At 46.1% G+C, this 25,368-nt stretch overlaps 2 protein-coding genes across 6 annotated transcripts in view; both read left to right on the plus strand.

Annotated features, from left to right (window-relative positions):
* LOC108941757 (G patch domain-containing protein 8-like) overlaps window positions 1-5,713 on the plus strand; it is a 30,435-nt gene extending 24,722 nt beyond the window's left edge. For all 5 annotated transcript variants that reach the window (XM_018764572.2, XM_018764573.2, XM_018764571.2 and 2 more), the window contains one exon: window positions 119-5,713. In XM_018764572.2, the coding sequence (XP_018620088.2) occupies window positions 119-3,809 (3,691 nt within the window). In that variant the 3' untranslated portion in view covers window positions 3,810-5,713. The remainder of the gene's footprint in view (window positions 1-118) is intronic.
* A 3,261-nt stretch (window positions 5,714-8,974) lies between these two features.
* Window positions 8,975-16,369, plus strand: LOC108941791 (ADP-ribosylation factor 1-like). Its single transcript, XM_018764638.1, has 5 exons — window positions 8,975-9,071; window positions 14,566-14,723; window positions 14,960-15,070; window positions 15,155-15,279; window positions 15,395-16,369. Exons 2-5 carry the CDS (start codon window positions 14,576-14,578, stop codon window positions 15,554-15,556), a joined length of 546 nt encoding a protein of 181 aa, XP_018620154.1. The 5' UTR covers window positions 8,975-9,071; window positions 14,566-14,575; the 3' UTR covers window positions 15,557-16,369.
* Window positions 16,370-25,368: the final 8,999 nt, after the last annotated feature.

A 25,368-nucleotide genomic window follows, 5' to 3' on the forward strand; every position in this document is an offset into this window, starting at 1 on the left:
GCTTAGAGTGCAGTAATAAAAGCAATAGACTGTCAAAAAGCTGCCTGGCATATTCCAGCTAGAATATAAGACTGAAGGTACATGATTTACTAGACTGCCTTTGTGTCCTTTTTTTCAGAACCCCTGGCAGTGGCCCCATGTTTAAAGCCTTAACTGTAGCAGCTGATGATGATACCAGTGAGCCAGCTGCCCCAAAATCTGATGGGGAATCACTCATGGACTGTTTGTCAGAGGGAATGCTAGGTGAAGACACAATGCTGTCTGCTTCTGGGCAGATGACAACTGCTGTATCACCCAAGCAAACATCTACCATCAGCTTTTCGCTGGGCAAGAAGATTTCTTCTCCCACCCCTGCGGTAGCACTGCCTAAGGTCAGCGTGTCCTTCTCTTTAGCCAAAAAAGCACCTGTAAAGCTTGAGACAGCAGCTGCTGTGTTTGCTGATCAGGGAGAGGAGGCCCTGGAGGAGGAGGGACAGGAGGAGGAGGTCTCTGCTTCCAACAGGGACAGTCTGAGTGGTGGGCAAACCGAGGAGCAGCAGTCAACCCAGGTGCAGCCAGATGAGGGAGGTTCTTTGGCCTCCACACTCTCAAAGCTGAAGATGATGATGAAAAAGGATGAAGCATTCTCTGGGCAAGGACCTCAGTATTACCACTATGTGCCACCTGCTCACTGCCGGGTAAAACCTAACTTCCAATTCTTGCTATTCATGAAGGCCTCAGAACAGACTGGGGGCAATGAGGAAGAGGAGGAAGAAGCAATTTCTGAGCAGAAGCAGTGCAAAGCTACTGAGAAGTCTGAGAAAGAGTCAGAAGAGACTCAGAAAGCCCCAAACACTGAGCCTTCTGCTACCTTGTCTAATGTGAAGGTAGAGGATGGCTCATGTGGTTCCTTGAGAGTTAGCGCTTTGTCTGAAAAAGGTCACACTGACAGCAGCCAGGGTGCAGGCGAGCCCACCCAGGGATCTCGACTGCCTGCCGGTGCCTTCTTCTCTGTCTTAAGTAAGGACGAGAACACTATGCTGCAGTGGCCATCAGAGCTACAGGAATTCACACGCACTCAGCCATCCCTCTCGTACAGCTGTAATCCGCTGTATTTTGACTTCAAGCTCTCACGCAACAAAGGGGCCCGCTGCGGGAGGGTGGCCGATACATCCAAGACGAACACTGAAGCCATTGCAGAGTCCAGAAAAGAAGTAGCTCCGGCAGCTGGAAGGAGACAGACACCTGGGCCCAGTGTGGAAAGAAAGGGCAGCCTGTCCTTAAAGGAAGAAGGCACCGATGGATTGAAGGATGAGCAAAAATTAAGAAACAGCACTGATCCTGCCAAAAAGAAGAAGAAGAAGAAAAAGAAGCACAAGAAGTCTGGCAAGCACTCAAAACATGATGAGAAGGACAAGGGAGCAGCTGAGGGGGTAGAAGTAGTAACCCCAGGTGGAAATGCAAAAAAGAAGAAACACAAATGCAAGAAAAGCAAAAGCAGAGCTTTAGCTGAAGTTGAGGGGAGAGGGGTGGATAAGGATCACGAATCAGCTGATGCGCAAACGTCAGCAGAAACTGGAGCTGGGAAGAGGAAGCGACCCATCAAGGAAGAGTCACAGAAGTTTGGGTCAGGCGGGAATGGGCATGAGAAAGCATGCTCCTCTGAAGAGCATAATGGTAAGAAGCGTTACAAGCTCGATCCTGGCACCGTTGTTCCTCCCAGTACTACGACCACCATTAATACCTCGTCCTCCACTTCTGCCCAGAAGCGTTCAAGCAGCAGAGGAAGGCGCGGCAACCAGCGTCCGAGCAGTGAGAGTGAGGACGATGGGGACTCCTCTTCGCTGCATTCTCATCGGCGCAGGTCCACACCCCGGCAAGAGCGACGGCACCGCAGCAAGAACTCCCGCAGTCGCTCTTCCCGGAGAGGTAGCCAACACAGTCGGTCTTACTCCACTAGCTCAGCGCACTCATCCCGTGGCAGCAGCCCATATAGCCGCCGCAGCCACAGCTTCTCAGACAGCTACAGCGACTACAGCAGTGAAAGCAGGCGCCGCTCAAAACGATCCTCGGACTCAGAGTACGGAAAGCGGGGTGGCAGTGGCCAGCGCCGCTCCCACCGGCGCCACTATTCATCATCTTCCTCTGAGGATTCAAGTCGGTCGCGGAGTCGTAGCCATCGGCACAGGCGTCGACGATCCAGGCATAGATCACGCAGCTCCAGCTCTGGCAGCAGCAGCAGCCGTCACTCCTGGAGACGAAGCAGCTACAGCCGAAGCCGCAGTTCCGCCAGCCGTTCCTCCACCTCTACGAAAGGGTCCTCGCGTCGGCGCCACCGAGACAGCTTGACCCACCATCGTGAGTTCAACCACTCCCGAATTTACCGCTCCCAGTCACCTCGCAGCTCTTTGATCCGTGCGCAGGGGCGAAAGGAATCTTCCCACAACAGCACGCATGGACACAGCACCACCTCCTCCACTGAGCAGAAAACTAGTGGAGCAGGGGCATCCACGGGTGATCGCCCAGCTCGTGATCAGAAGAACTCCCTGACAGCTCGGCAGCTTCTGGAGAAGGTGCAGTCCCGTAAGGGTTCAGAGGACTCTGTTGCTGGTGCCAAGGCAGGAACCAAGCTAAAAGACCCTCCGCAGGGGTACTTTGGACCCAAACTGCCTCCAGCTCTAGGGAGCAAATCCGTATTGCCTTTGTTTGGCAAGCTCCCGGCAGGTAAGAAGCAAACATTGTCAGCTTTGCGCCGGCCAGAAGAAGAGGAGAAGGTGCCAACCACTGAGGGCGTGGAGGCTGGAAGTGAAGAAGCGGTACTGGTGGAGCCGATTAGAGAGTTCCCGCCACTGCCTCCTCCTCCTCCACAGCCGCAGCAGCTCAAGGATAATTTACAGAGTACTACTATCCCAGAGGAAATGCAGCACCAAACATCCGAAGAACAGGCTACTGTTGAACAAGATCAAGAGATGTTGGTTGAAGCATACCAAGGTGAGCCTGTACTCGAGGCATCAAACTCCGTGCTTGAACCCCTAATGTCTGACATTGAGCAGCAGCATCATGCCACTCAGCATCAGCAGGCCCTGCTCCCTTATCCACAGTACCAAGCTTCCAGTCTTGATGGTGAGGACATGGGCTTGGAAGCAGAGGATGATGATGCACTGGCTCCCCTGGAGAGCCAGCCCATCACCTTCACCCCTGAAGAGATGGAGAAGTACAGCAAGCTGCAGCAGGCTGCCCAACAGCACATCCAGCAGCAGCTGCTGGCCAAGCAAGTGAAAACCTTCCCTTCGGCAGCGGTCGCTGTTGCGGCAGCTGCCAACATGACACCGGCACCCCCTCCTCCTGCGCTGCAGCAAATCCACATCCAGCAGCCCGCCGTTTCTGCGGCGGGTGCTTCCATTACAACTGTACAGCACGCTTTGCTGCAGCACCATGCTGCTGCTACTGCTGCAGCCATTGGGATTCATCCACACCACCCTCACGCACAACTGGCCCAAGTTCATCATATCCCTCAGCCACACCTTACCCCCATTTCCTTGTCCCCATTGGCCCCCACACTAGGGCCCTCGATTGGCCACTCGCTGGGTCATGCTGGACTCATACCTGCTCATCCCACTGCCTTCCTCTCAGGACAGCCCATCCACATCATCCCAGCTTCTGCCCTGCACCACACACCTCTGGCTCTGCACCACGTCCCCCACACTGCCCTGTACCCCACCCTGTTAACACCTCGTCCCGCAGCTGCCGCCGCCCTACAACTCCACCCTCTATTGCATCCCATCTTCTCAGCACAGGACCTTCAACACCCCCCTGGTCATGGATCCTGAGGCTTGAGCTGCGGCCAAGGATTTGCTCACCAGAGTCTACTGGCCTGCAGAATCGGGAAACAGTACCATGAACAGTACTGGTGTTGATGTTTAGCTTAAAAGAAGGCTCAAGTGAACGGAAGCAGCCAGCTTTCTGGCATGGTGCTCGAGACCACACAACAACTGCTGTGATATTACCGAGGCCGGATGGGCGGAGCTTCTCTCTAGGCTGTGCTGCTTGGTTACTGTCGAAGAAGGGTGTTTGGTAGGTGACTGAACATTTGCTCTTGTCCCAGGTCTCTCCTGAATTCAGAGCAGTGCCTGAAGTATGTGGAGGGGAAGGTAGGAGAAGGTCTAGAGAATAGTTAAAGCTGTTATTAATATTGTGGAATTTACATGTCTAGTTCCTACAACCAAAGAGCGATGGTGGCAAAAGCCATCTGTTGGATGGGTTACGTGTTGTAGCTTGAGGGGCATTCTCTAGCCCTGGGGGTGGACTCGACTCTGAAAGCAACCAGCAGAACTTTGTGGTTGGTTTCCTATGCTGGAATATTTGATGTAAAAAATATCCTTTATGGTAAGAGTTCTTTGAATGCAGCTCATGCTGGTCCTCATTTGGCACATGTCTCACCTGTTTTTTTTTTTTTGTTTTTTTTTTTTTTATTTTTAATAAAACAATGTAGAGAAAATTATTCAATATAAGTATTGGCATCACTTTTTAATGGATGGATTGAGAAACATTGGTTGATTTAAAATCATCGTACTCAAGTTGTCATTTTTAATGTGGGTTGTTAATTGTTTGCAGATTTAAGCAGTAATAATACAGATAAAATTTAACTATGAAATTAACAGGTATGTATTCCAGTACTTCAGTCAAGTGTATCACACATTTTGTTTTATTTAGTAAAAAAATGCTGTTGGACATGGCAGGTGGGTGCTTTCTAAGTTCATTCCCAACCTCGACACACAACTTTGTACTGTGACCATACATGGGTTTGTAGTGAAGCCCCCAGTCAGTGTGGAACACTTGTAATTTGCACTGAAATCTGTACATTAAGATGCTGCTTTCATTGCATGTAACTTTAAGATTGTGATATACTGCTATTTTTTTATTGTTTTTAATTTATTTTCTCAGGCTGTCCTTCGAAGGATGACTGTGTTCCTTTTAATAGCCCAGTGTATATATGGTTGTATGAAATTGCCTTGTTTTATGGTTTTGTAGGTCCTGTTATAAATGAACATTGACGTGAAATAGAACATAAATGTTAACACACTGTAAAAACCAAACTAGCATAGCATGTAAGTATTTTATCAAAGCTGACATGTTTGTTTAAAGATGCAGAGAGCTGAGCCAGCCCTAAGCACTGTGCCTTCAGTAGTACTCTGGTGTTGCCCCGGTACAGAGAATGACCTCTGCCCTTGCCCTCTGACCTTGCCTTCACCACATGTGACATGTTGAGCTTATTACACTAGTTAATACTAGTTACTCGAAGGGGGGTTTGATGTCAGTAAAAACTGGTTTAGGTATTGACAGATAAGTAATAAATGGGGAATATAATACATACCTGGAAATGGGGAACAGCCTATAGTTGAACACGTCAGCTGCTGCGTCATTAACGTTCCAGACACTCATGGCACCCACAAATGTTTTAGGTTTTCCTCGAAATTGGGGGGTTGTTCTGTTTATTCTACTGTCGATGTACCAGGAAATGAGTACGTCTGTGCCAGTGTGACCCACTTTGTTATCACGTGTCAATTTGTCCCACATGAAATATAATTTTGCCTTTTAGTCTATTAATCTTGATCTTCCCAACACTTGTATGGCTTTGGTTGTCTGTAATGCCTTTGTTTAAACTTTGTAACATAATGTTACTACTACTTGTACTACTGTTAAGGTTTTTTAAAAAATAAAAAGTTAAAAGTAATCTTGATCTCTCCTTAATATTTGTACAAAAGTGACACCAGTGAAACTAGCTACTTAATGTTGAGTCATAGCATTGGTATAGGAAAGTTTTTCAGCTCTTACCTTGTTGAGCGCATGATGCGGGAGGTGCAGATACTGTTGAGAGAGAATCTGAACTTCACAGGTCTGCTTGACCTTCTGAGCCATGTGTAGAGTTGATGTGGAGCCTAGACTTAGAATTTTTCCAGTTTCATGACATTTTACTGGAGTGGTTTAGTTTGTTCATTGCCTGAGGGTACTGCACACCCTCCTAGGATTTGAATTATGCAAGTCCTCGACGACCATGCTCCCTTAATGTAATATTCAACAACTACCGGAGTACACGCTGTCGTCGTTCCTAATGCTGCTCTTTCCAGTTAGACGATGTGGGTTTTCCACCGGTCAGTTAGTCTGCTGCTGTAGGGGTCTGTGGGGTTTCCTATCACATCACATCACTGCCAGGGGCAGGAGGGCTTCTCTTTTCTGAGACTAAGTGTTGCATCGGGGCTTTACACGACAGAATACCAGGGTTCCTTTCCTCTGCCTAGCTCCCAAATACCTCTGGCCCGATGTCCCTATACCACCTTGGAAAGGTCCTTAAGGACACTGGGGATCTCTTTGCGCTGATCTGGCTTCGGGGTCTTCTGAGCTCTCTGTGGTGCTCAACCTTCTCCATCTGGAATGTTATTGATGGTGTCACACATTCAAAATACCTTTTGTCCTGTCACACAGCAGTTTCAAGCATAAAGCCAGTTATGTGGGGTTAAAGCCATGGAGACCATCTTCATGCGGACGACCTGTCTACGAGGGTCCAGTTGAAGCCTAGAACCGTGGTGCTATGAGCCGCTGCAGTCTGCCATGCTTTCATAAAATATACCGATGTATTTGCTCTTTAAAATGGGCCAACTTGTACGTTCCTTATGAAAGGTACTACTGCCCCAAGCAAGAGAGAACTTTAAATATAGGAGAAACTCCTGATTCAATATTTACATTAATCTTTTATAGTTATTCCAAAAACATGCAAAATTCCACTCATTGTTTCCACTTTAAAGCCCTTTTCAAAATATCTTATGCATGAATTAGTTTCAACAGCAAAACAAGGGGGATTTTGTTTGAAGGAAGAACAATATTTGTCAAGTGCAGCAGATGACTTAACCCTGATCGTAGCAAAATTAAGTGTACAGAAATAACAATGGCTTCATGTCCCAGCATTTGTTCTGCTCTGTCCTTTTGACTTCCTTAGTTGAGGCAGGCCTTAGCTCCTTACCAGGCCTTTCCTTAGCCTCGTCGCTTGGCAGCAGTGGACTTCCAACGGGTTTTGGAGGGAATGTTTTCACAGTGACGTGGCTTGCCCTCTGCCACTAGGACTCGTTTATTCTTCACAACACGGCAAGTGTGCAACACAGGAACGGCATTTTTGCAACTGCCAACACCTCTACTGGAAGTAGCCAAGACGAGCCAGTGATCTTTGCCAGCTGCTTCCACCATGACGCTTCAAACAAGTCAAACTGCAGATAAGTCTTGGAACTTCAACCAAGGAGATGTCTGCTGTAATTACTAGATCATGCATGGCTCATGTAATCAACACGTTACTATGAACTTTACACTTTGTCGTTTCTTGCATTACATGACTACTTTGGTTTCATTAAAGTATGTATGTGCTGTAATAGAATGATACTTGATTTAATGTTTGCGTATGCATTTAAACATAGAAAGTGTATAGGTATCAAGTATTTCAGCATCTGTAGTTTTTCACCCCCTCTATGATAATATTCAGAAGGCAGCTAGCAGTCACAGCCTGCAAGGTATATCGCCACCCAGTGGACAGAATCTTAAGTGCTTCATGTAGGTTTTTAGCTACAAGGTGTAAGATACACTGCCTTATTATTTTCCCTTTTTCTTGCCACCCCTCCAGCGCAGGATCATGGTGGTCCGGATTCTCTCCTGGAAACATAGGGCGAGAGGCAGGACAGACCCTGTATGGGACATCAGTGCATCAGAGGGCAAAGGCATTCACAGTAAAGGCCCTTGAGAGGTTCAAGCACCCCCCCAAAAACATGTCTTTGGACTATGGGAGAGCATGTATCTACTTAGTCTGCAATTTTGAAGATGGGTTTTTAAAAACTAAAATATGTGGATAATTTTGAATGTCTGCATAATGTTACATTTTAAATATGTCTTTAGATATAGAGCCTTTTGAGCAGGAGATATTACATTACATAGCAAAGAAGTTGTTTTTTGCACTGATACTCCAGAGCTTTGCTAGGAAGAATGATGATATTCAAGTGCTCACCAGCACAATCAAATACTGAGGTATGGCATTATGACAGATTACAGAGTCAGACCTTTGAAAGAAGTGTCATACATTTGTTAATGCATCAGTTTTCACAATACTTTTTTTTTTTTTTTTTTTTAATTTATGCTTATAAGTTGATACCCCATTACATTGGCAACATTTAGTATATTAATAACCACTTCATGTGTGATATACTTTAAGGCATAACCTTTTTGTGAAACAGTATAATTTGTTCTCAGCAGGTAAAAACACAGGGGAATCTATGGTGCAATTAACTAGATCATACATTTCACACACACACACACACACACACACACACTTTCAGAACCGCTTGTCCCATACAGGGTCACGGGGAACCGGAGCCTAACCCGGCAACTCAGGGCGTAAGGCTGGAGGGGGAGGGGACACACCCAGGACGGGACGCCAGTCCGTCGCAAGGCACCCCAAGCGGGACTCGAACCCCAGACCCACCGGAGAGCAGGACTGCGGTCTAACCCACTGCGCCACCGCACCCCCACATACATTTCAAATATGTCCAAAGAGCTTCCTTTAACATTAGTAATAATGGACTTCTCTTACTGAAGAGGGAAAAATTCTGAAAATGCGCAGTTTGGGGGAAAAACGACACGTGTCACACTGTCATTGTTCAGCGTGATGAATGAAGAACGGAACTGCCTTCCGTCGTGCCAATGTGTGACGTCAGCGGCGCGCCCGAGGTGTGGAATTTCACCCTTCTTGCACGCAGGACACCGGAAGTGCAGCTTTCCTTGGGGGTGTGGACTTGCAGAACTGAACCTTCGTATTATTGGCGAGAAAGAGGAGCAGTCATCGTTTGCTCCCACCCCCCACGCCCGACCTCCGCATCACGATTGGACACCAGACGCGCTGAGTCGCTGTTTCCGACCACTGTGGAGGACGCGATTGGCCGCAATGCCCCGAACTGATCAGGTCTGTGATGCGACGCTGTGGCTCGTGAGAGACGCCATTTTGTAGTTTGCGGAGAAGTGGAGCGGGAGAGAAAGATCGAGAAGCCGCAAAGTCTGAGGTAAAGATGTACAGGTGTTGGTCATCACGTCCTTTTTTTTTTTTTATAGTTAAGATGTCATAACAAAGAACATCACGTTTGACCAAAGCCTTTCAAATACTGTACTCGATACCGGTACATCATTGATGTGTGTAGAAGAAGATCAAGATAGCGTAGGCTAGCCCTAGACTAGAGTCTCGCTCTCTCTTTCTCTTCTTAGAATGCAGACATGTCACACGATGATGAAAAATATTCCGAGCTATTTTTTTTTCCTCAGGTTACTCTCTCTCGGTCTTCTCAGTAAATTAGCACAGGTCAGAGGGTTGCTTCTTAAGTTTGAGTCGTAGTTTTGCGTCTATCTAGCTTAGCTAGCTAGTTACATGTTTGTTGAAGCGCGCGCTGAGGCTGAGGTACCCGCGCGCCGCGTTCGTTTGCTGTCGTGGCGCCAAAAGACGAAGTACGTCAATAATTGCTGTCGTACATGTTTATTCAGTGAGGCGAACAGTGTGTTTGTAGAGATGAGTCTTCCGGACCGGTGTGTCGGGGGTGTTGAGACTGCCGCGCTCTGCGGGCCCCGGCGTTGTTTAGTGACGAAATTATTAGTATTTGGTCCAGAATTTGTCTACATTATCATGATGATCATTCGCCGTCTTATATTTGTACCTACATAATTCATGGCATTAAATTTTGTTAAAGGTCTGTTTCTCACAAAGCCGCGTGTAATCATGTCCTTTTGTTTTGTAAAGTTGAGCGTTCGTTTCCTCGTACCGGTTCCACTGAGCGTCTTGTTTAGGGTTAGGCTGAGTTATTTCGTGGGACTTTTGAGCATTTGTGTTCCGATTCTGACTTCTCTCTCGCCAAGGATTTTATTATTATTATTATTATTATTATTATTATTATTATTATTAACTATATTTCTTGGGGATCTTCTTGTCCAAGCTGTATGATGATCAACTTGAACTTGCGATGCATCCATATACAGCAGGGTTTTCTACTTTTTGTTTTGATCAAGCCGGGTACAAATACTATACTGCAGATGGGGACTTGAACCTGGAACCTTCAGATTGCAAAGCAACAGGTCTGACCACAGAGTTATCTGCTGCTTTATTGGGTTACTATCAAAGGTCTTAGTGGGATGTGTGGTTATACTGTCACTTCCTGAGGCAGAGAGAGGCTTTGCCGTGCTTTCTCTCAAATGTTTCCTCTGACTAGTATATTTACATTTATACATTTAGCTGATGCTGTTTTCCAAAGTGACTCACAGTCACAGTGAGTGGTAATCTACCTGCGGTTATTTACCCATTTATGAAGTTTGAGCTAAGTAACTTGTTCAAGGGTGCTACAGCTGAGCTGGAGGCAAGATTCGAACCTGCAACCTTTGGTTCCAAAGGCAGCTGTTGTAAAGCGCTACGCAAGTAGCTGACCGAAGTTTGAACGCAGGATGTCAGAACATGAATTGAGACTTGGCTGACCATTGTATGAGAACTGCGGTAAAGAAATTTTGGAGTAAACATTTTCTCCGCCCTGACATAACCACCGAGAAGTGGGAGGCTTGCTTCAGCATGACTAAACGGTGTTTATTCTCACACACTCATTAATGTGCATTTAAAGAACTCTTTCCTTAAATTCCCAGTCTTTTCACTTTCAGCACAGATGGGTGGATTCACTTAAAATGGGAGAGAAATTTTGTATCATGATGAGCACTTTTACTAAACTAATAAATCAGACAGCTTTAAGTGTTGTTGAAATAGTTTATGGTGTTCTTTATGTTTTGTATGTGGTTTTGTTTCAGATTACTCATGATTGACGATGTTTGCTAATGGGGTTCATTTTGAATCTGCATTTCTCAAAAGGCCTTTTATGAAGCTCTTTTTAGTCTCAAATTTAAAAGGTGCTGCGTTTTCCATGAATTCCTTGTTTTCTTTTTGTGTTTTTTCTTTCCTGTGGCTTGTAGTGTCGTAAACTTAAAATGGTGAGCAGTGTCCGTATCACCTTCACAAATGCTGTTTTTTTTCATGATAATTTGGAAAGTGGTTCACAGTTCTTTGTCTTCAGATAAAAGTGGTGTTTATTATTGTCTTAGAAAGGGTGCACTAGGTAAAGCATAGGGGAAGAAGGCAAGAGGAAGAAGTTCTGAAATTAGTGGAATGTCAAGATGGGTTTTGAAACCATTTGGATAATTTAAGAGATTGTCTTTGGCAAAAGAAGTTGAGGGTGGTGTGAAAGCAAAAGAAATCCAACTCTCATAGCATCGCCCCTTTCCTCCTCAGTGTCAATAATTAATTGGGTGGGACCTGACTAATTCATGAATGTCTGAGCTGGGAGCTGTCCTAACTATGCAGTTAGTTATTGCAGGTGATCGCACTGACTTCAGCAAGTTACTCAAAATTTTAATTGTGTGGCATATAGTTAAGGCTCAAAGTTTTTTTTGTACATAACATAATTCCTGTATATTTGTATTCTTTTGCAGGGTTAAAATACCTTCAAAGTTAAACAAAACACCGAAATGATAGTTAAAACCATAATTTTTAGTCATTTAATATTGTAAGAATAGTTTTTCAGATGTTACTTTGTGAAATGTTGTCGAGGTAAAATGTGCAACCAAAAATCCTTGACTTCTTAAGTTGGTTCTCTCTTACCAGTTTCCCTAACTTCATAAACCTCATACAGAAGTTATCAACGCCCTTGTTTCCGTTGGTTTTTGTGTCATTTTTGGCAAGTATCCAAGCTGCGCAAGCACAAGAATAAAGCAACTCTACTGGTTTTGGTTAAGTAAACGAGATAAGACTACGCCATCCTAGTAGCTGTTAAGGTTTTAACTTTTCGCAGCTCACTTGTGTTCTCATTCTTTGGGACGTGCCTAGAACGTAGCTGTGGACTGCTCTGAGAAAAGTTAAATCTGTGCTGATTTTGCCACTTGGTAGCCTTTCTGCCTAACCCCATTACTTTTATTTTGTCAGCAAAGTATTAGCTACATGTCCAGAGGGTTATACAGGAATTATTCATACAGTTTCTGGTTTAATAATGTTATGTCATTTATGTGTAACCTGTCCTCTGTGTGTTGACAGCTCGCTGTAGTCATTAAAGTAGCAGAGACAGGGTCTTGTTCATTTGAGAAATGAATGATATATCACTGAAGTGCAGGGAGATGGGTCTCAATTAGCACACAATGTACAGAATTTTTATTGGATTGAAGGTTTTTATTGAACCATAATACCTCTAGTAATAGGGATGTAAAGCCATTTTCTCCAGTAGCTCATCCTAAGGGTCTCTTTTGAAGCTTAGGAACTTTTTTTGAAGGTTACTCTATTAATGTTGAATTTAGCACATGAAGCTAGATTACCATTTCATGCATGTGGTGTAATTTGGATGTCATCTTCCTCCATAGTTCATTGTCTCAAATTGACAGCTGGAATAACTTAAGATACAGAGTTACTAGTTGTATTCATACAGTTGTTGCAGATTTTGTTTCTCTTTCTGAATACTGTGACCTGCATTCCTATTGAGCAGTTGGAGCATATTTCAAAATATATAATATATAGTTGGGGGCTTGAACTGGCATTCTTCAGGCTGCTAATAAACAAGGTAAAGGAATTTCATTCTTGTGTCGTAAATGTCATGGGGTTTCCATTTGTGCAAGAAACATTAAATTGCAGTCAGTAGGTGTTGGGTTTCCCTGAACCAGGAGCTAGATAAATCATATCAGTGAGCTCAACTTTGAATAAACATATTGCAAATACATGGCCCTGCTGTATGAGGAAAGACTTACGGGTGTAATGGTTCTGTGTGTCTCCTGTATCTTGGTAGAGCCATGAGTGCTGGGCATGGGCTGCTTTAGGGGTGCAGTGGTTCAGTTTGTGGCCCTTTGAGTTTGCAGGGTCTCCCCATGTTCACAGTGGATTCCTTTAAGTCACTTACATGTTACAGAATTGGAGTGTAAAATGCCCATTGTTATTGTTGTACAGGGAACTGGTGTCCTTTGCAGTTCTACTGTTTATTGTGCCTTAATCTCTTAAACAATGATTCTGGATTACTATGACCTGTTTGAATCAACGGTTCCTGAACGTGATTATATAACCGTTGTTATCCTGATGCAGGAGACCCATAGGTAAATGGTAATATGTTTTTAACTTTTTATTGGGTCAATTCATTTTAGCCTGGTTTTTTTATTGGGTTGATTGATTTTTAGTGTGGTTTAAGACTCCTGTTTTTCTTTTAATTCTCTCGATTTATGGTTTTAAATAGCGCTTTGTACCATCAGTGTACTGGCTGAAACCCTTACTGAGACCATTTCAAAGGACAGCATTTGCAAAGAGCTTGAAGGAAACATCTTTACATTTATCAGCATAATTATGTTTGCGTGTCAGTCGTAATCTTTGTTGGAAGAAAATTCAGTAACGATAAAAATTCTGTTTTCATGATAAGTGATGCTGACACGCACTCCACATCTTTACATTTGCTTTCAAATTTGGCTGGAGTTCTGCTGTACTTAAAAATTTAATATACTGGGCAGTGGAAACTTTCTGTTGTAGAAATCAATTTACTGAAGTGTAATCTGTCAAGGCACAATAAGATTATGGGAATAACTAATGTTAAGGATGGAAACTATTCACTGAAAAAGATCTTGACACCACTGCATGAAAGAAATAATGTTTAAAATGTACCAGACATATCTTCAAAAAATAGATGAGTAAATTGTCATGTATGATTTATAGAATTCCTAGCTAATTTTAATGTGCAGAGGGAAGTCTTATAGTTTTGACATGAGGTGCACTCAGTTTTAACTGAATTTGCAAGATGTTTATCTGATCGAATGTGTCACATTCAGCACATTTTTGCATGTTTAATTTAGACTGCATTTCTATCTGAAGTTTGAGTTTGATAATTCAACCCTGATTAAAAGCGTGCTACAGAGTCGCATCTTTGATTCTTCTTCCCGATCCAGCAAAAAAAAAGGCTGTTAAGGAAGGGAGTGGTGAAAGTCTGGTGGGGTGTGTGGGGTCTGAAAGGGGATATTGTGTTTTACTACAAAAAAAAAAAAAAAAAAAATGTGGATAAAAATCAGCTGAGGCTCAGTAACTCATCATTCCTCAGCCAGACACACTATGCCCACTGTGCGTCACTAACAATATAATGGGTTATAATTGCCAAGTTGTTGTTAATGCTGCTCATCATGTAAATCCTCACAGCTGTCCTCAAAGCTACTCTGTAAGCTCGGAAGGAAATGGGAAGAACTGACTGCATTATGCACACAGTGACTTCATAATTTTTTTTTCCCTGCACTGGTATGCTGTGATTAAACTGAGTAAGAAATCTGTATTGTGAAAGCCGCTACAGCTGATAAGTAGTACAGCTTGACCAAGAGTAAAAAAATTTTTCCTCCTTAAAACTGAAAAGGTTTGACTGCTGAAGTGTAGACCTGGGCAAGGATGAACATTATTCGTTAGATCAGTAGTTAAGGAATCTTGTGAATTTCAGATCAGCTCTCAATCATGCTTTATTTTTTATTTATCAGATAACGCAAGATGGGGAATGTTTTCGCAAACCTGTTTAAAGGACTCTTTGGAAAGAAGGAGATGAGAATCCTTATGGTGGGGCTAGATGCAGCAGGGAAAACCACCATCCTGTACAAACTCAAACTGGGAGAGATTGTCACAACTATTCCCACCATTGGTGAGTGCTTTGTCCTTCATGCTACCAGGATCCCTTGTCATCCATATTCTGTGTCACAGTTTATGCTGTCCAAACAGCTCCTTCCTTGTGACTTTCTTGCTTGTGTGGCTTCCTTTGGGGTGAGATGTGGTCTTCAGCCAATTAGATGGCAAGGGCCCTGCTTCGGAGCGCACTGTAAATGAGGCAAATGCAGTGGTGCCTTTAAGTTCTGTTGTTCCCCCCCCTCTTTTCTGCAGGTTTCAATGTAGAAACGGTAGAGTACAAAAACATCAGCTTCACTGTATGGGATGTCGGTGGTCAGGATAAAATTCGGCCCCTGTGGCGTCATTACTTCCAGAACACTCAAGGTGAGAAGTTTTGTACTCTGTGCTGGTAACTTTGCAGGACTCAACTGGAATGTGCCTTCTCATCTTTCCTCCTCCTCTCCTCAGGTCTCATCTTTGTGGTAGATAGCAATGACAGGGAGAGAGTGAATGAGGCGAGAGAAGAGCTGACGAGAATGCTAGCAGAGGATGAGCTCCGAGATGCTGTCTTGCTGGTTTTTGCTAACAAACAGGTGAGCTGTCCTGGCCGCAGGCCCCCGGTGCCTCTCCAGCATAGAGATGACATAAGCTTTATAGCCCTGACAGGGAGAGCCTCTCACCGCTGCCTGCTGCCTTTGTTCTTGACAGGATCTCCCCAATGCCATGAACGCAGCAGAGATCACAGACAAACTGGGCTTGCACTCACTGCGCCACCGTAACTGGTACATCCAGGCCACCTGCGCCACCAGCGGCGATGGTCTCTACGAGGGCCTGGACTGGCTCTCCAACCAGCTGAAGAACCAGAAATGATCCATTGCGCTGTCCGTGTGCCGTGGCAGCGCCAGTCCTGGCTCCAAACCCAGCCTCCCTCACCTTGCTCCTCACCTCTCTTCCTCCTTCCTTCTCCCTCTCTCCAGCCTGTGATTGGCGCTGCCTCGTGTGTGTCTGTGTATGAGTGCGTGCGAGTGTGTCTGTCAGTTGGGAGTGGGAGCAGCCCTGGCGTGCCTTACACACCTCCTGTGGGGAAACAGCCGCCTGACTTGAGCGCTTCCTCTGGGTTCTAGTGTAGAGACGGGTGTGGCCCAGCGCACGCCCACTCGCCGTCCACTCCCCCACTTACAACAGTGTGGTTTTCGCTTGGCAAAGAAAGGCCCAGGATGGAAAGTGTTGTCACCTTCCAAAGAAGAAAACTGAAAACCTGATAATTCACCAGTGGTAGAATGGAGACACATGCATGCTCTTGTGTTGAGAACCCCCTCCCTTTAAACTCATGTTGTAACCTGTATCAGGTTGGGAAAAAAGTCAATAAAAAGCATTTTCCATCCTCGATCTTTCTTTGCATTACTTCAAAATCATGCTGAAGTTCTGCTTGAAGCAAGGCCCAACAACTCATAGCTGTGATTCTTTTAAGAAACACTACCCACACCATGAAGCGCAAGCAAACCTTTTTCCAAGATTTTTCCCCAGCTCTCTGCTTTACATCTGATGTGTCATTATTTCGTGTCATCCAGCTCTGCAGAGCTGAATTTCCTCTTGCGTAATGCCATTTCAGGACTTGATTATGCGTTGCATACCCATTTTAAGTAAATGATGGAAATAAGGCTGCTGGTGTTCATGTGGTTTGGAAGTTCATGTTTCTGATGAGGGCACTAGTTGCTCTGCTGTACTGTAAAGAATCCCCTTTTCAGACTTGCATGTTTTCCCTGAAGAGGTTGGGTAGAAGTGCAGCAAACTACTGATTTTTATTTTAAATAATTTGCCGCTGCCACCTCTTCTCATTGAGTTGTTATGGTTACATTACTCTGAGTTTATAGTATGGCATGTTAGTTTGCTCTGCTTCAGATGTTGTTGATCAAACCAAGTGTAACTGAGCCATCAGTATTTGGTCAAGAAGGGAAGCATCAGCTGTCTTTCCTTTTGTAATGAAGGCACCTCGTTCATGCACTAGACAAGCCTAGGGACCTGTTTTCCTAGGGTTAGAAGATATAAAGGGAACGATTTGTAATTTACAAATTCACAGAAAAGACCAACTTGAAAATCTTGCTTGTTTTTGGACTCAGGTGGTTATGGTTCAGTGAGTTGTTTGCCAGCCCAAGTGTGAGATTTACTGGCAGAATCACACTGGTTCCATTTTTAGAACACAGTACAGACTTGTAAGATGAGGTGAAACTGAGAAATATAGTGTACTGTACATTCAAACCAGCAGTGGCTCCAACAATTCAGATGTTTTGTTCTGCCCTAATGGGGAAACATGCTCCATAACACTTGCAAACTCATTGAACAGCGGTTCGATCGCAGTAGCAAGCGGTGCTTGATTGTGTGGGGAATGCAGAAGCACAGCCGTGTTCGCGTACAGTGAGGCCTTTAAAGGGAGCTGCTCCCGCTCTAGCTACTCCTACTTTTCATTGTATCTCTATTTTAGTTTTTTAATGTATAGAATACCTGCCTCTTGCGCATGGTCTGGAGGGACAGGTGTAGAGCTGCAGTCAAATGCAGCAGCAGTTCACATGGCTTATTTATGGTTGTGGGCAGTTTTGGGGACAGTAATTGGTTAGACGTGTCCAGTAGGTGCAGTGTGTAGCCGAAGCCTGTGCTGCCCGGTCAGTCGCGCCGCCCTGAGGACCACAGCTCATACTTGTAAATCACTGTTACTGTACTCCTGTTCATTTTACTGGCTCTTGTTGTACTGCCCCTCTCTTAGTCCACTGACTGCATGTCCAGTGTACTGCTGTGCAGCTTGTGTGTCAGCTCCTGCGGGGCACGTTGACACTTGAACATAAAATAGACTGCATGCTATCTCACGTGAACTTCTGGATGTGAGCCACCCTCGTGTGCTTGCATCAGTTTTCTCGCTGTAGTCGCAGTCCGCACAAGCGAGTGACTGACTGCGCTGCGGTCCACGGGGTCGGATCCTGGAACGCAGAAACCCCCGGGTGTCACGCTGGCCAGCGCGGAAGAGCATCTTTTTGCCACGGCTGGGCTCCACCAACCCTTTGTCTGAGAAAGATCCAAGAGTTTGCACACCCTGTCTGCAACCTTGTCGACATCTTAGTTGAGAAAAAGAGGTTACTTGGGATCAGATGTTCCAGAAACCTGGGAACAAAGGGAGTTGTATACCAAACCTGACATGCCTGTAAGTGAACCTGAGCAGGTAACATGCATGGCCTGTTTTACATGTCCTGTTTACGCAGAAGTGTGAGTACGTTCACCACGCTGCTGACCTCTCGAAGGCTCGGGTGGCCGTTACATGTACAACTGGACGGTTGTGGTTGTTATTGCAAAACGCACCAAAACTCATGAAGTGTTAATATACACAACTTAAATATTTACATTTTGGCCTTTATGTCTTCTATTTACCATAAGGAAATATAGAAATAGTGCAAAAAAACCACAGATTTTTTGAACAATGTATATCAGTATGTAAATGGCAAGTAATTAATACATATATGAACTTAAGTATGAATATGTATTTTAACTAGGCAGTTTTATTTAGCTACTCTTGTTCAGATGTGAAGCTTTAAGTTTGCAAAATAATTTCTGTAAAATTTACACAAGGTGTGCAAATTATTTCTTTCAAAAACATTTCCTTTTGGTCTTAGCTTTTTTAACCCATCTTGTAACATCCGATAAATGCACTATAATAAAAGAGATCTCTATTACAAGTCTTTGTCGATTTGACTATAATTTGCTTGTGTGGAGGAATTGATGCGTAGACTCAGCCGTCCGTTTTTTGTACACCATGGAGGACAGATTTTTAGGTGCATCTCCCAGACTTTGTACTGCTGTGCTGAGTCCTAATGCATGTTGTAGAGTTTTTCTAATTGAGACCACATTTTGGGGGCAGGGCTTAGACAACATTTTAGGAATCAATTCTAGGAATACATTCAAAAACTTATGCTGGATATATCGTACATGTGTTTGTCTGCACTGTTTTAACACATGACCACATTATCAAATATATGTAAGTGTCATTTCATAAGTTGTAATGGAAAGTTGAATATGTGCTCAGCAAAAAGTGCGGGAGAAGTGGTGCTGACGCGTCCAGAATTGACTGAACTAAAGCGTTACAAGGTCAGCAGTCAGGTCAGCTGTGTGTCTCTTTCATGTACCTCTGCTGTCGTTACTTTTGTGTTCATATAAAAAAAAAAGACCAGTGTGAGTGCTGGCCTTAACACTTGAATTTGTAATGGGAAATGTTGCAACCATCACGCTTGTAAATTTGAAAAAAATCACACTTGCTTCAGCAAGTTTTCACACCAAAGCCCTGCTTGTGCCCCATGCAGTTCCTCAACACTAGGTGGCAGAGCAGCTTCCTGAATGAAATCCACGTTGCTCAGAACAGGTAAAGATTCTCGCGAAAGACCAGTGTATTTATATATTCACAACATGTAGTAGGTGTGAGGTGCTCACAAAACACCTGGTGCAGCGCAAACTGACCTGAAGGTGAGCAAGAGAAAAACAGGTCTCCTGACACACGCTCGAGTGTAGCCTTTCGCACATCCGCTGGAATCTGACAACTTTTTTTTCCTCGAAGTCTTGTAACTAAGTTTCCGTCTCCTCATATGACGCATATTTTCCAGTGAAACTATCGCTAGCATCTCCTCCTCACACTTTTTGCATTTGTCCTCAGAGATGGACGTCGCCTTGGAGAGAAGCGTCCACTCTTAAGTGTAAACGTGTGAGATCCTCAGCCAAAGCCCAATCCCCATCCACAGCAGAAACATTTGTCATTTTGCATTATTTAGATTTTTTGGCAGATTCTTTTATGTGAAACAGTTTAGGTGGCTCAGTGTCAAAAGCTGCATAATTGGCGAGCCACTGTACATGTTTGGGCCCAAGTGCGCTTTGAGAGTCACCGCCATACCTGTCCAGCTGGATGTCGCGTTCTCTTTCCTGGAACGAAAATCTTCCGGCCGTCTTATCGGTGCTCGCTGTTCCAATTTTGTCTCGTGATCAATGCAAATGAATTTATTTTTGTTGGGAGTCCAGGAAGCACAGAGATGCACAGCCTGCCTGAAATGTGTGGCGAGAGCTCCTGCGAAGATCTATAATGCTGGATGTCTGCGCCACCATCAGCGCAGGGCTAAACGTAACGACGTGTGTTTACGTTTATTCATTTAGCAGACGCTTTTCTTCAAAAGCGACGTACATTTCAGATAAAAATACAATGAGCGCATTACATCGACGGAAGGTTTGTAGCTCGTGGTACCTGAGAAGAAAGCGTGGATTGTGCGTCTCAGGACTAACTTCTGCGTGCAGAAATTAGCATTCCAAGGATGATGGTGTCACCCCGTTGATGCCCCCACCTGGAGAAGAGCTCTCCCAAGAGTCCCACAGAAGCCCCACTGGTATCTCCACAGCGCACTGTGTAAACAGTGAGTCACAGTACAAATGTCAGTCAGGAGCGGAAGCAGGAAAAGGTTTGATGAAGACCGTCTGGAGTCTTGTCTCCGACGTGGCGCAGACGCCTCATCTCGCAAACGCCTCGGAGCAGGATATTTGCGGCGGCGGCGTGACAGCTGTGGCTGCATAGTGGGTGTGCCGGATGGAAACGCTCAAGTGGAGGCCAGAAAGGCGCTGGAACAGAGGAGAACTTCCTCAAGATGAAGGTGCTCTTCTTAGAATACGTTTACATTGGTTGAGCTGACACGTTTCTCCAAAGCGACTTAGAATGTTAAGCTACTCGACAATTTACACGTGTATAAAGCTGGGTAATTTCACTAAAGCAATTTAGGGCACGGACAGTATAGCTGGAACTAGGAGTCGAAGCTGCAACCCTCGGGTCCAAAGGCAGCAGCACGAACCACTACACTACCAGCTGCCCCATCCAAGGTCAAGTATGATTCCATCAGGATCTTCTTTGGTTGCTTGTCTGAGGGTTCTATTCAGCTGAAAGTACTCTTTTACCCATATAAAAATACCACATTGGAGTTGATGTTGAGCAAGTTATGGGCATAACAGGAAGGTCATGAGGATACCATGCAGGAACCTACATCTTTTGTCCCATCCCAGATATTTGGTGGTAAATATCTGTAGAACCTCACCTTAATTTGTAGGAATGTCCTCACCGGTTCATTTTCAGCATGTACAGTTTTTCGGGGGTGCGCACCAGCTCCCACAATGCTCCTCTTCCTCACCCCAGGGGAGCCAGCAAGCAGATTCCAGGCCTTCCCCGGAATGGGTAATGTTGCAGGGTTAACGTTTCAAGGACGGAGTTTCAACGTCACAACGTGCAAGTGAGCAAATATTTCCTGGTCGGTATTCGGTGTCTAAGGTGGAAACGCAACGTATAATAAGAGAGGAGGCAAATGTCAGAGACTGCATGAGCCATTTCCCATCAGGCACTGGGGTGCTTCTTGGGTTCCCTTAGAGGGATTCTTCTGTCCTGCTTGCTGGGTACATTTCGCCGCTGACTCGTCTTGGCGTGGCCCCTGGCGCTCCGTGTACCTACGAAGGCACCCACTCGCCACCTCCCTAACGCGGCAGAAGATGGTAACGCGGAGAAACACCCTCTCGCCGACAGAGACGCACTGCTGGAGCGGGTCCACACGCCCACTGAGCTTCTGCGCTCAGTCTGAAGGCAGCTGACTCATTTGCAGGCTGAAGGCAGCGATTTCCATCAAGCAGCACTTTGCGATGGGGCGCGAGTGTCGTCTCAGACAATTTCCCAAACAACGATTTAAGGCGTATTTGGAAAGGCGTTAACCGACCGCTCGTGGAGGACTGATCTATATATCCAGTGGGCTTAACGTTCAGCTCGGAGTGTCGGTATAATTGCATTTGTTACCGCCTTTATGAAGACGAAGCCCCGAACGCGGTTAAAGAACATAAAAATTGAGAATCCTTTGAGGAACGAGTGACTAATCCCGCCCCAGGGAACTTTCCGGAGGCAAACTCTTGAAGAACGACGAAAATAAAACGGCAGTCGCGAGGCGTCTTTTACTCCTCCGGCTCCTGCTGCGGAACGGGTGTCTGAGGCTCCTGAGTGACAGGTGACACAATGGGGTCAGGCTGACGGCGGCGGGGGCGTCGTCGCCACCTTGCGCTGCAGCGGGGCCAAGGCACCGGGTGCACTACGTGTAATCCGTCGCCAGCGATGCGGGACCCAAAAGGAAGCGAGAGGACTTGTGCTGTGGCATTAATGATGTGTTTTTAGGATGTGTGTGTGTGTGTGTGTGTGCATGTGCGGGCGAGCGGGTGCCCTCCCGCTGTACTCCCACGCCCGCTAGCTATGCTTCGGTGTTCGAGTGAAAAGTAACATCTTCGCTTTCCCACCATAAAATCAATAATGCCGTTTGCGTAATTTCAACCGATCGATCCTTACATACTCGTTGTGGGGCCTTAAACAACTCTGCATTTCAAGGAGTGTGTGCTACGAGTGTGGACCATGTTTACCTGTCACAGGTCCCAAGCTTTGCATTTGGACTTGGGTTCAAAGCCAGCTCACTGTATGTGGAGTTTGCATTCTCTCCCCAGGTTAGCATGGGTTTCCTCTGGGTGCTCTGGTTTCCTTCCACAGTCCAAAGAATGCCTTCCAGGAGCATCGGTGCCTCTAAACCACCCTTTGTGTGTGAATGAGCGCGTGTCATTGCCGTGCTATGGACTGGCATCCTGCCCAGGGTGCGACCTGCCTCACATCCTGTTTTTCCAGGATAGGCTCCAGACCAACAGAACACTGAACTGGGCAAACAGTCATTGATAATGAATGGATTTAATCACATTAATTCATTTAGCTGCCACTTTTCTCCAAAGCAGGGGGCCCAGTGGGTATGGCCTGTGCCTGCTCTCTCGTGGGTCTGGGGTTCAAGTCCTGCTTAGGGTGCCTTGCAATGGACAGGCATCCCATCCTGGGTGCGTCTCCTCCAGCCTTGCACCCTGTGTTGCCAGGTTAGGCTCCAGCCCACCACAACCCCGCTTGGGACAAGCAGTTTCAGACCATGTGTGTGTTTTCACCAAAGCAACTCACAATTATTTACCCATTTATACAGCTGGGTAACTTTACCAGAGCAATTTCAGGGTAAGTACCTTGCTCAAGGGGACTACAGCCAGGGGGGAGACTTGAACCTGTGACCTTTGGGTCCAACGGCAGCAGCAGCTCTAATCCCTACGCTACCCGCACCTCTAATTGAAAAGGTAGTTGGAATTTATTTCAGCTTAAAGCACCAACGGTCCTGCTATAAAATAGAGAGGAGGCCGCGATTAACGAATCTTAAACGTTGCGCACCTCCGTCTCCCTGCTGGACGACAGACCAACTCGCGTCTGAGGAGGCCCGACTACAAGCTGCTCTCGTGCACGACCAACGCGAGTGTCGAGCTTGGTGCCGGCGGACGTTTTGCCGCTCGGCTCCTAATGAGTCTCAAGAGCCGAGTTCTCTTGTGTTGTTCGTGCCGCCAACGTTGCGTCTGCGCGAGCGACGGGAATTTGTCTTATCAATTTGGACGGATGTCTTTTTGCCGTCGAAGGGAACGTTCGCTTGATTGCTCATCAGCGCGCGCACATTACCGCAGTTATTGTTTGCTTCGCGTTCCCTCTCTCAATATCAATTATTAATCAGCACTTTTGCCAGTTCCTCACGTCCCGTGGAAGCCGAGGAAGTGACATTTAAAAGCGATTCTCCTTTATTTATGGGTTTTCGTGTAAACTCGTGGGAAGGTTCGTTTCCGAGCACATTTCTCAGGTTTTCCAAGGTTTTCAGGTTTTGAGTGTTGGATTTCTGGGGTGGGTGGGGGAGTGCTACAGAGCTCTCCATTTCCACTTATTTGCTTTGAACAGGGGTCTCGGCGCTCGGAGAAGAAGCGACTGGCGAAGAAGCCCTTTCTGAAAAATAAAAACGCTCTACGGGGACGCTCCCATGCCGCGCCACGTCCAACACCGTTAGCGGTCACGGCCTCTGGGTGCATGACAGTGTCCGTAGCTAGAGGTGATGGCCCAACCCTTGGGCAGGACTCCACACTCCTGACAGGGCGCTGCTGATGCCAGCTCTTTGGGTTGCCAGGGGAGATGGTCTGCGATGCACCAACACACACACACGTCCTTTTTTTTTTTTTTTCTTTTTTCTCTCTCCCTCAATTCTGGTGTGACCTCATTCCTTCATCTGGCAACTCAAGTTGTTCACACACACCAGCTGCCACCCCGCTGTACTAATCCCTTCAGATATTTGTTTTATTACTAGTGTTTACGTTACACTTCCACCTACTTCACTGGAGCAGTTTAGTCGGGTGGTTTACTCCACAATCCCAACGTAGGGGCAACTCCGACCTGCAACCGAGTCTAATTTTAGGTTCATTGAAGCCATTGAAGCCGTACTGCTACCTGTTGTTTTAAACCTCTGTGTGTGTGTGTGTGTGTGTGTGTGTGTGTGTGTGTGTGTGTGTGTGTGTGTGTGTGTGAGATTGCCCTGTTATAGACTAGTGTCCCATCCATGGTGTACCTTGCCTCACACCCTGTGCCTCCAGGAGAGGCTCCCAACCACGCCGACCCTGCTGACAACCCATCCAGCCGAGACCCTCGCTACCCAAACGTGTGCGCGCGTGTTAAGCGTAACAAGGGCGACCTGTCATCCCAATGTTCAAGCGTGCCTTGTATATCCCCCCAATATTCGTTCATAACTAATAACTAAGTAATATTGCTCATAATTTTTTTGCCTCGACCAGCACCCGAGTTGTTATGCACCTCCCCGGTAGGCAAAGGTACAGAGCTGGTGCAGAACATTACGAGTTGGAGTGTTGGGGTGGGGTGGAGTGGCGGCTTTGGGGGGGCTGGAGCCTTAAATAAGTAAATGTGACTTGTGGGGCTAAACTGAACTGTGATCCTTTAAAGCTTTCCCCAGGGTTCCGTGCAGTCCAGACTCGGCTTGGCGGCAGGCGGTGTGGGCGGCCCGCTTGCACGCAGCGTAGCAGTTGGTGATCATCTGTCCCCGGTGACTCAGCCAGGCTCAGCCAGGCTCTGGCCTGCTTCCACACTCCTGTTGGCTTGCGGGGACGAATCTGTCCTGCCGAACCCGGGACTCGTGTCGCGGCGGCCCGGCGCAGCGTCCCTCTGCGTTATCCGCGGACGCGAAGGAACCAGGGCGAGCCCGGCCCCCGTGGGTCGATGGGCGTGGAACGCGGAAAACGTGACGTTTGGTCATTCGCAGACGCTCAACGGGAAGGAAACGGGAGTGCAGCAGAGCGATGGAGACGTAGACAGAGGCACGCGATTCTCAAAGCACTTCCATTACAGACCAATGCCACGCTTTTTGCCAGCATGCATTACACAAATAGCTCTGTGTAGAACTGATATTCTCTACAAGAAATCTGCATATAGAATTGATTCCTTGTCCTCCCTTAATCGCGCCGAACAAGACGTTTAGTCCAGTAATGTTTCCAGCTCCGCTCACGAATACATTTCCTTCAAATACACGTTGGCTAATAAGCAAAATATTCATTTTATTTTTCGCCCAAAGGCTATCTGTAACGTTCCAGGGTCTTCTTTGCAACTTTGTCTCCATTAGGGCTGAATTTATGGCCCTGCGATGCCTCCCTCCACCACTTAGCAATTCATTTTCTCAGTCACGGTCATCCCGTAACTTGGAGATTCCATTTCGCTCAGTCCCCCCTTCTCTGTTGCTTTGACCACGATA

The sequence above is a fragment of the Scleropages formosus genome, chromosome 8, assembly GCF_900964775.1.
Source record: "Scleropages formosus chromosome 8, fSclFor1.1, whole genome shotgun sequence".
Classification (NCBI taxonomy): domain Eukaryota; kingdom Metazoa; phylum Chordata; class Actinopteri; order Osteoglossiformes; family Osteoglossidae; genus Scleropages; species Scleropages formosus.

What these genes read in the sequence shown, in the direction of transcription:
- LOC108941791 (XM_018764638.1), top strand. Translation starts at nt 14,576, where the DNA reads ATGGGGAATGTTTTCGCAAACCTGTTTAAAGGACTCTTTGGAAAGAAG. An exon ending in CACAACTATTCCCACCATTG is followed by an intron (nt 14,724 to 14,959) that starts GTGAGTGCTTTG and finishes TCTTTTCTGCAG; the next exon opens with GTTTCAATGTAGAAACGGTA. An exon ending in TTACTTCCAGAACACTCAAG is followed by an intron (nt 15,071 to 15,154) that starts GTGAGAAGTTTT and finishes TCCTCTCCTCAG; the next exon opens with GTCTCATCTTTGTGGTAGAT.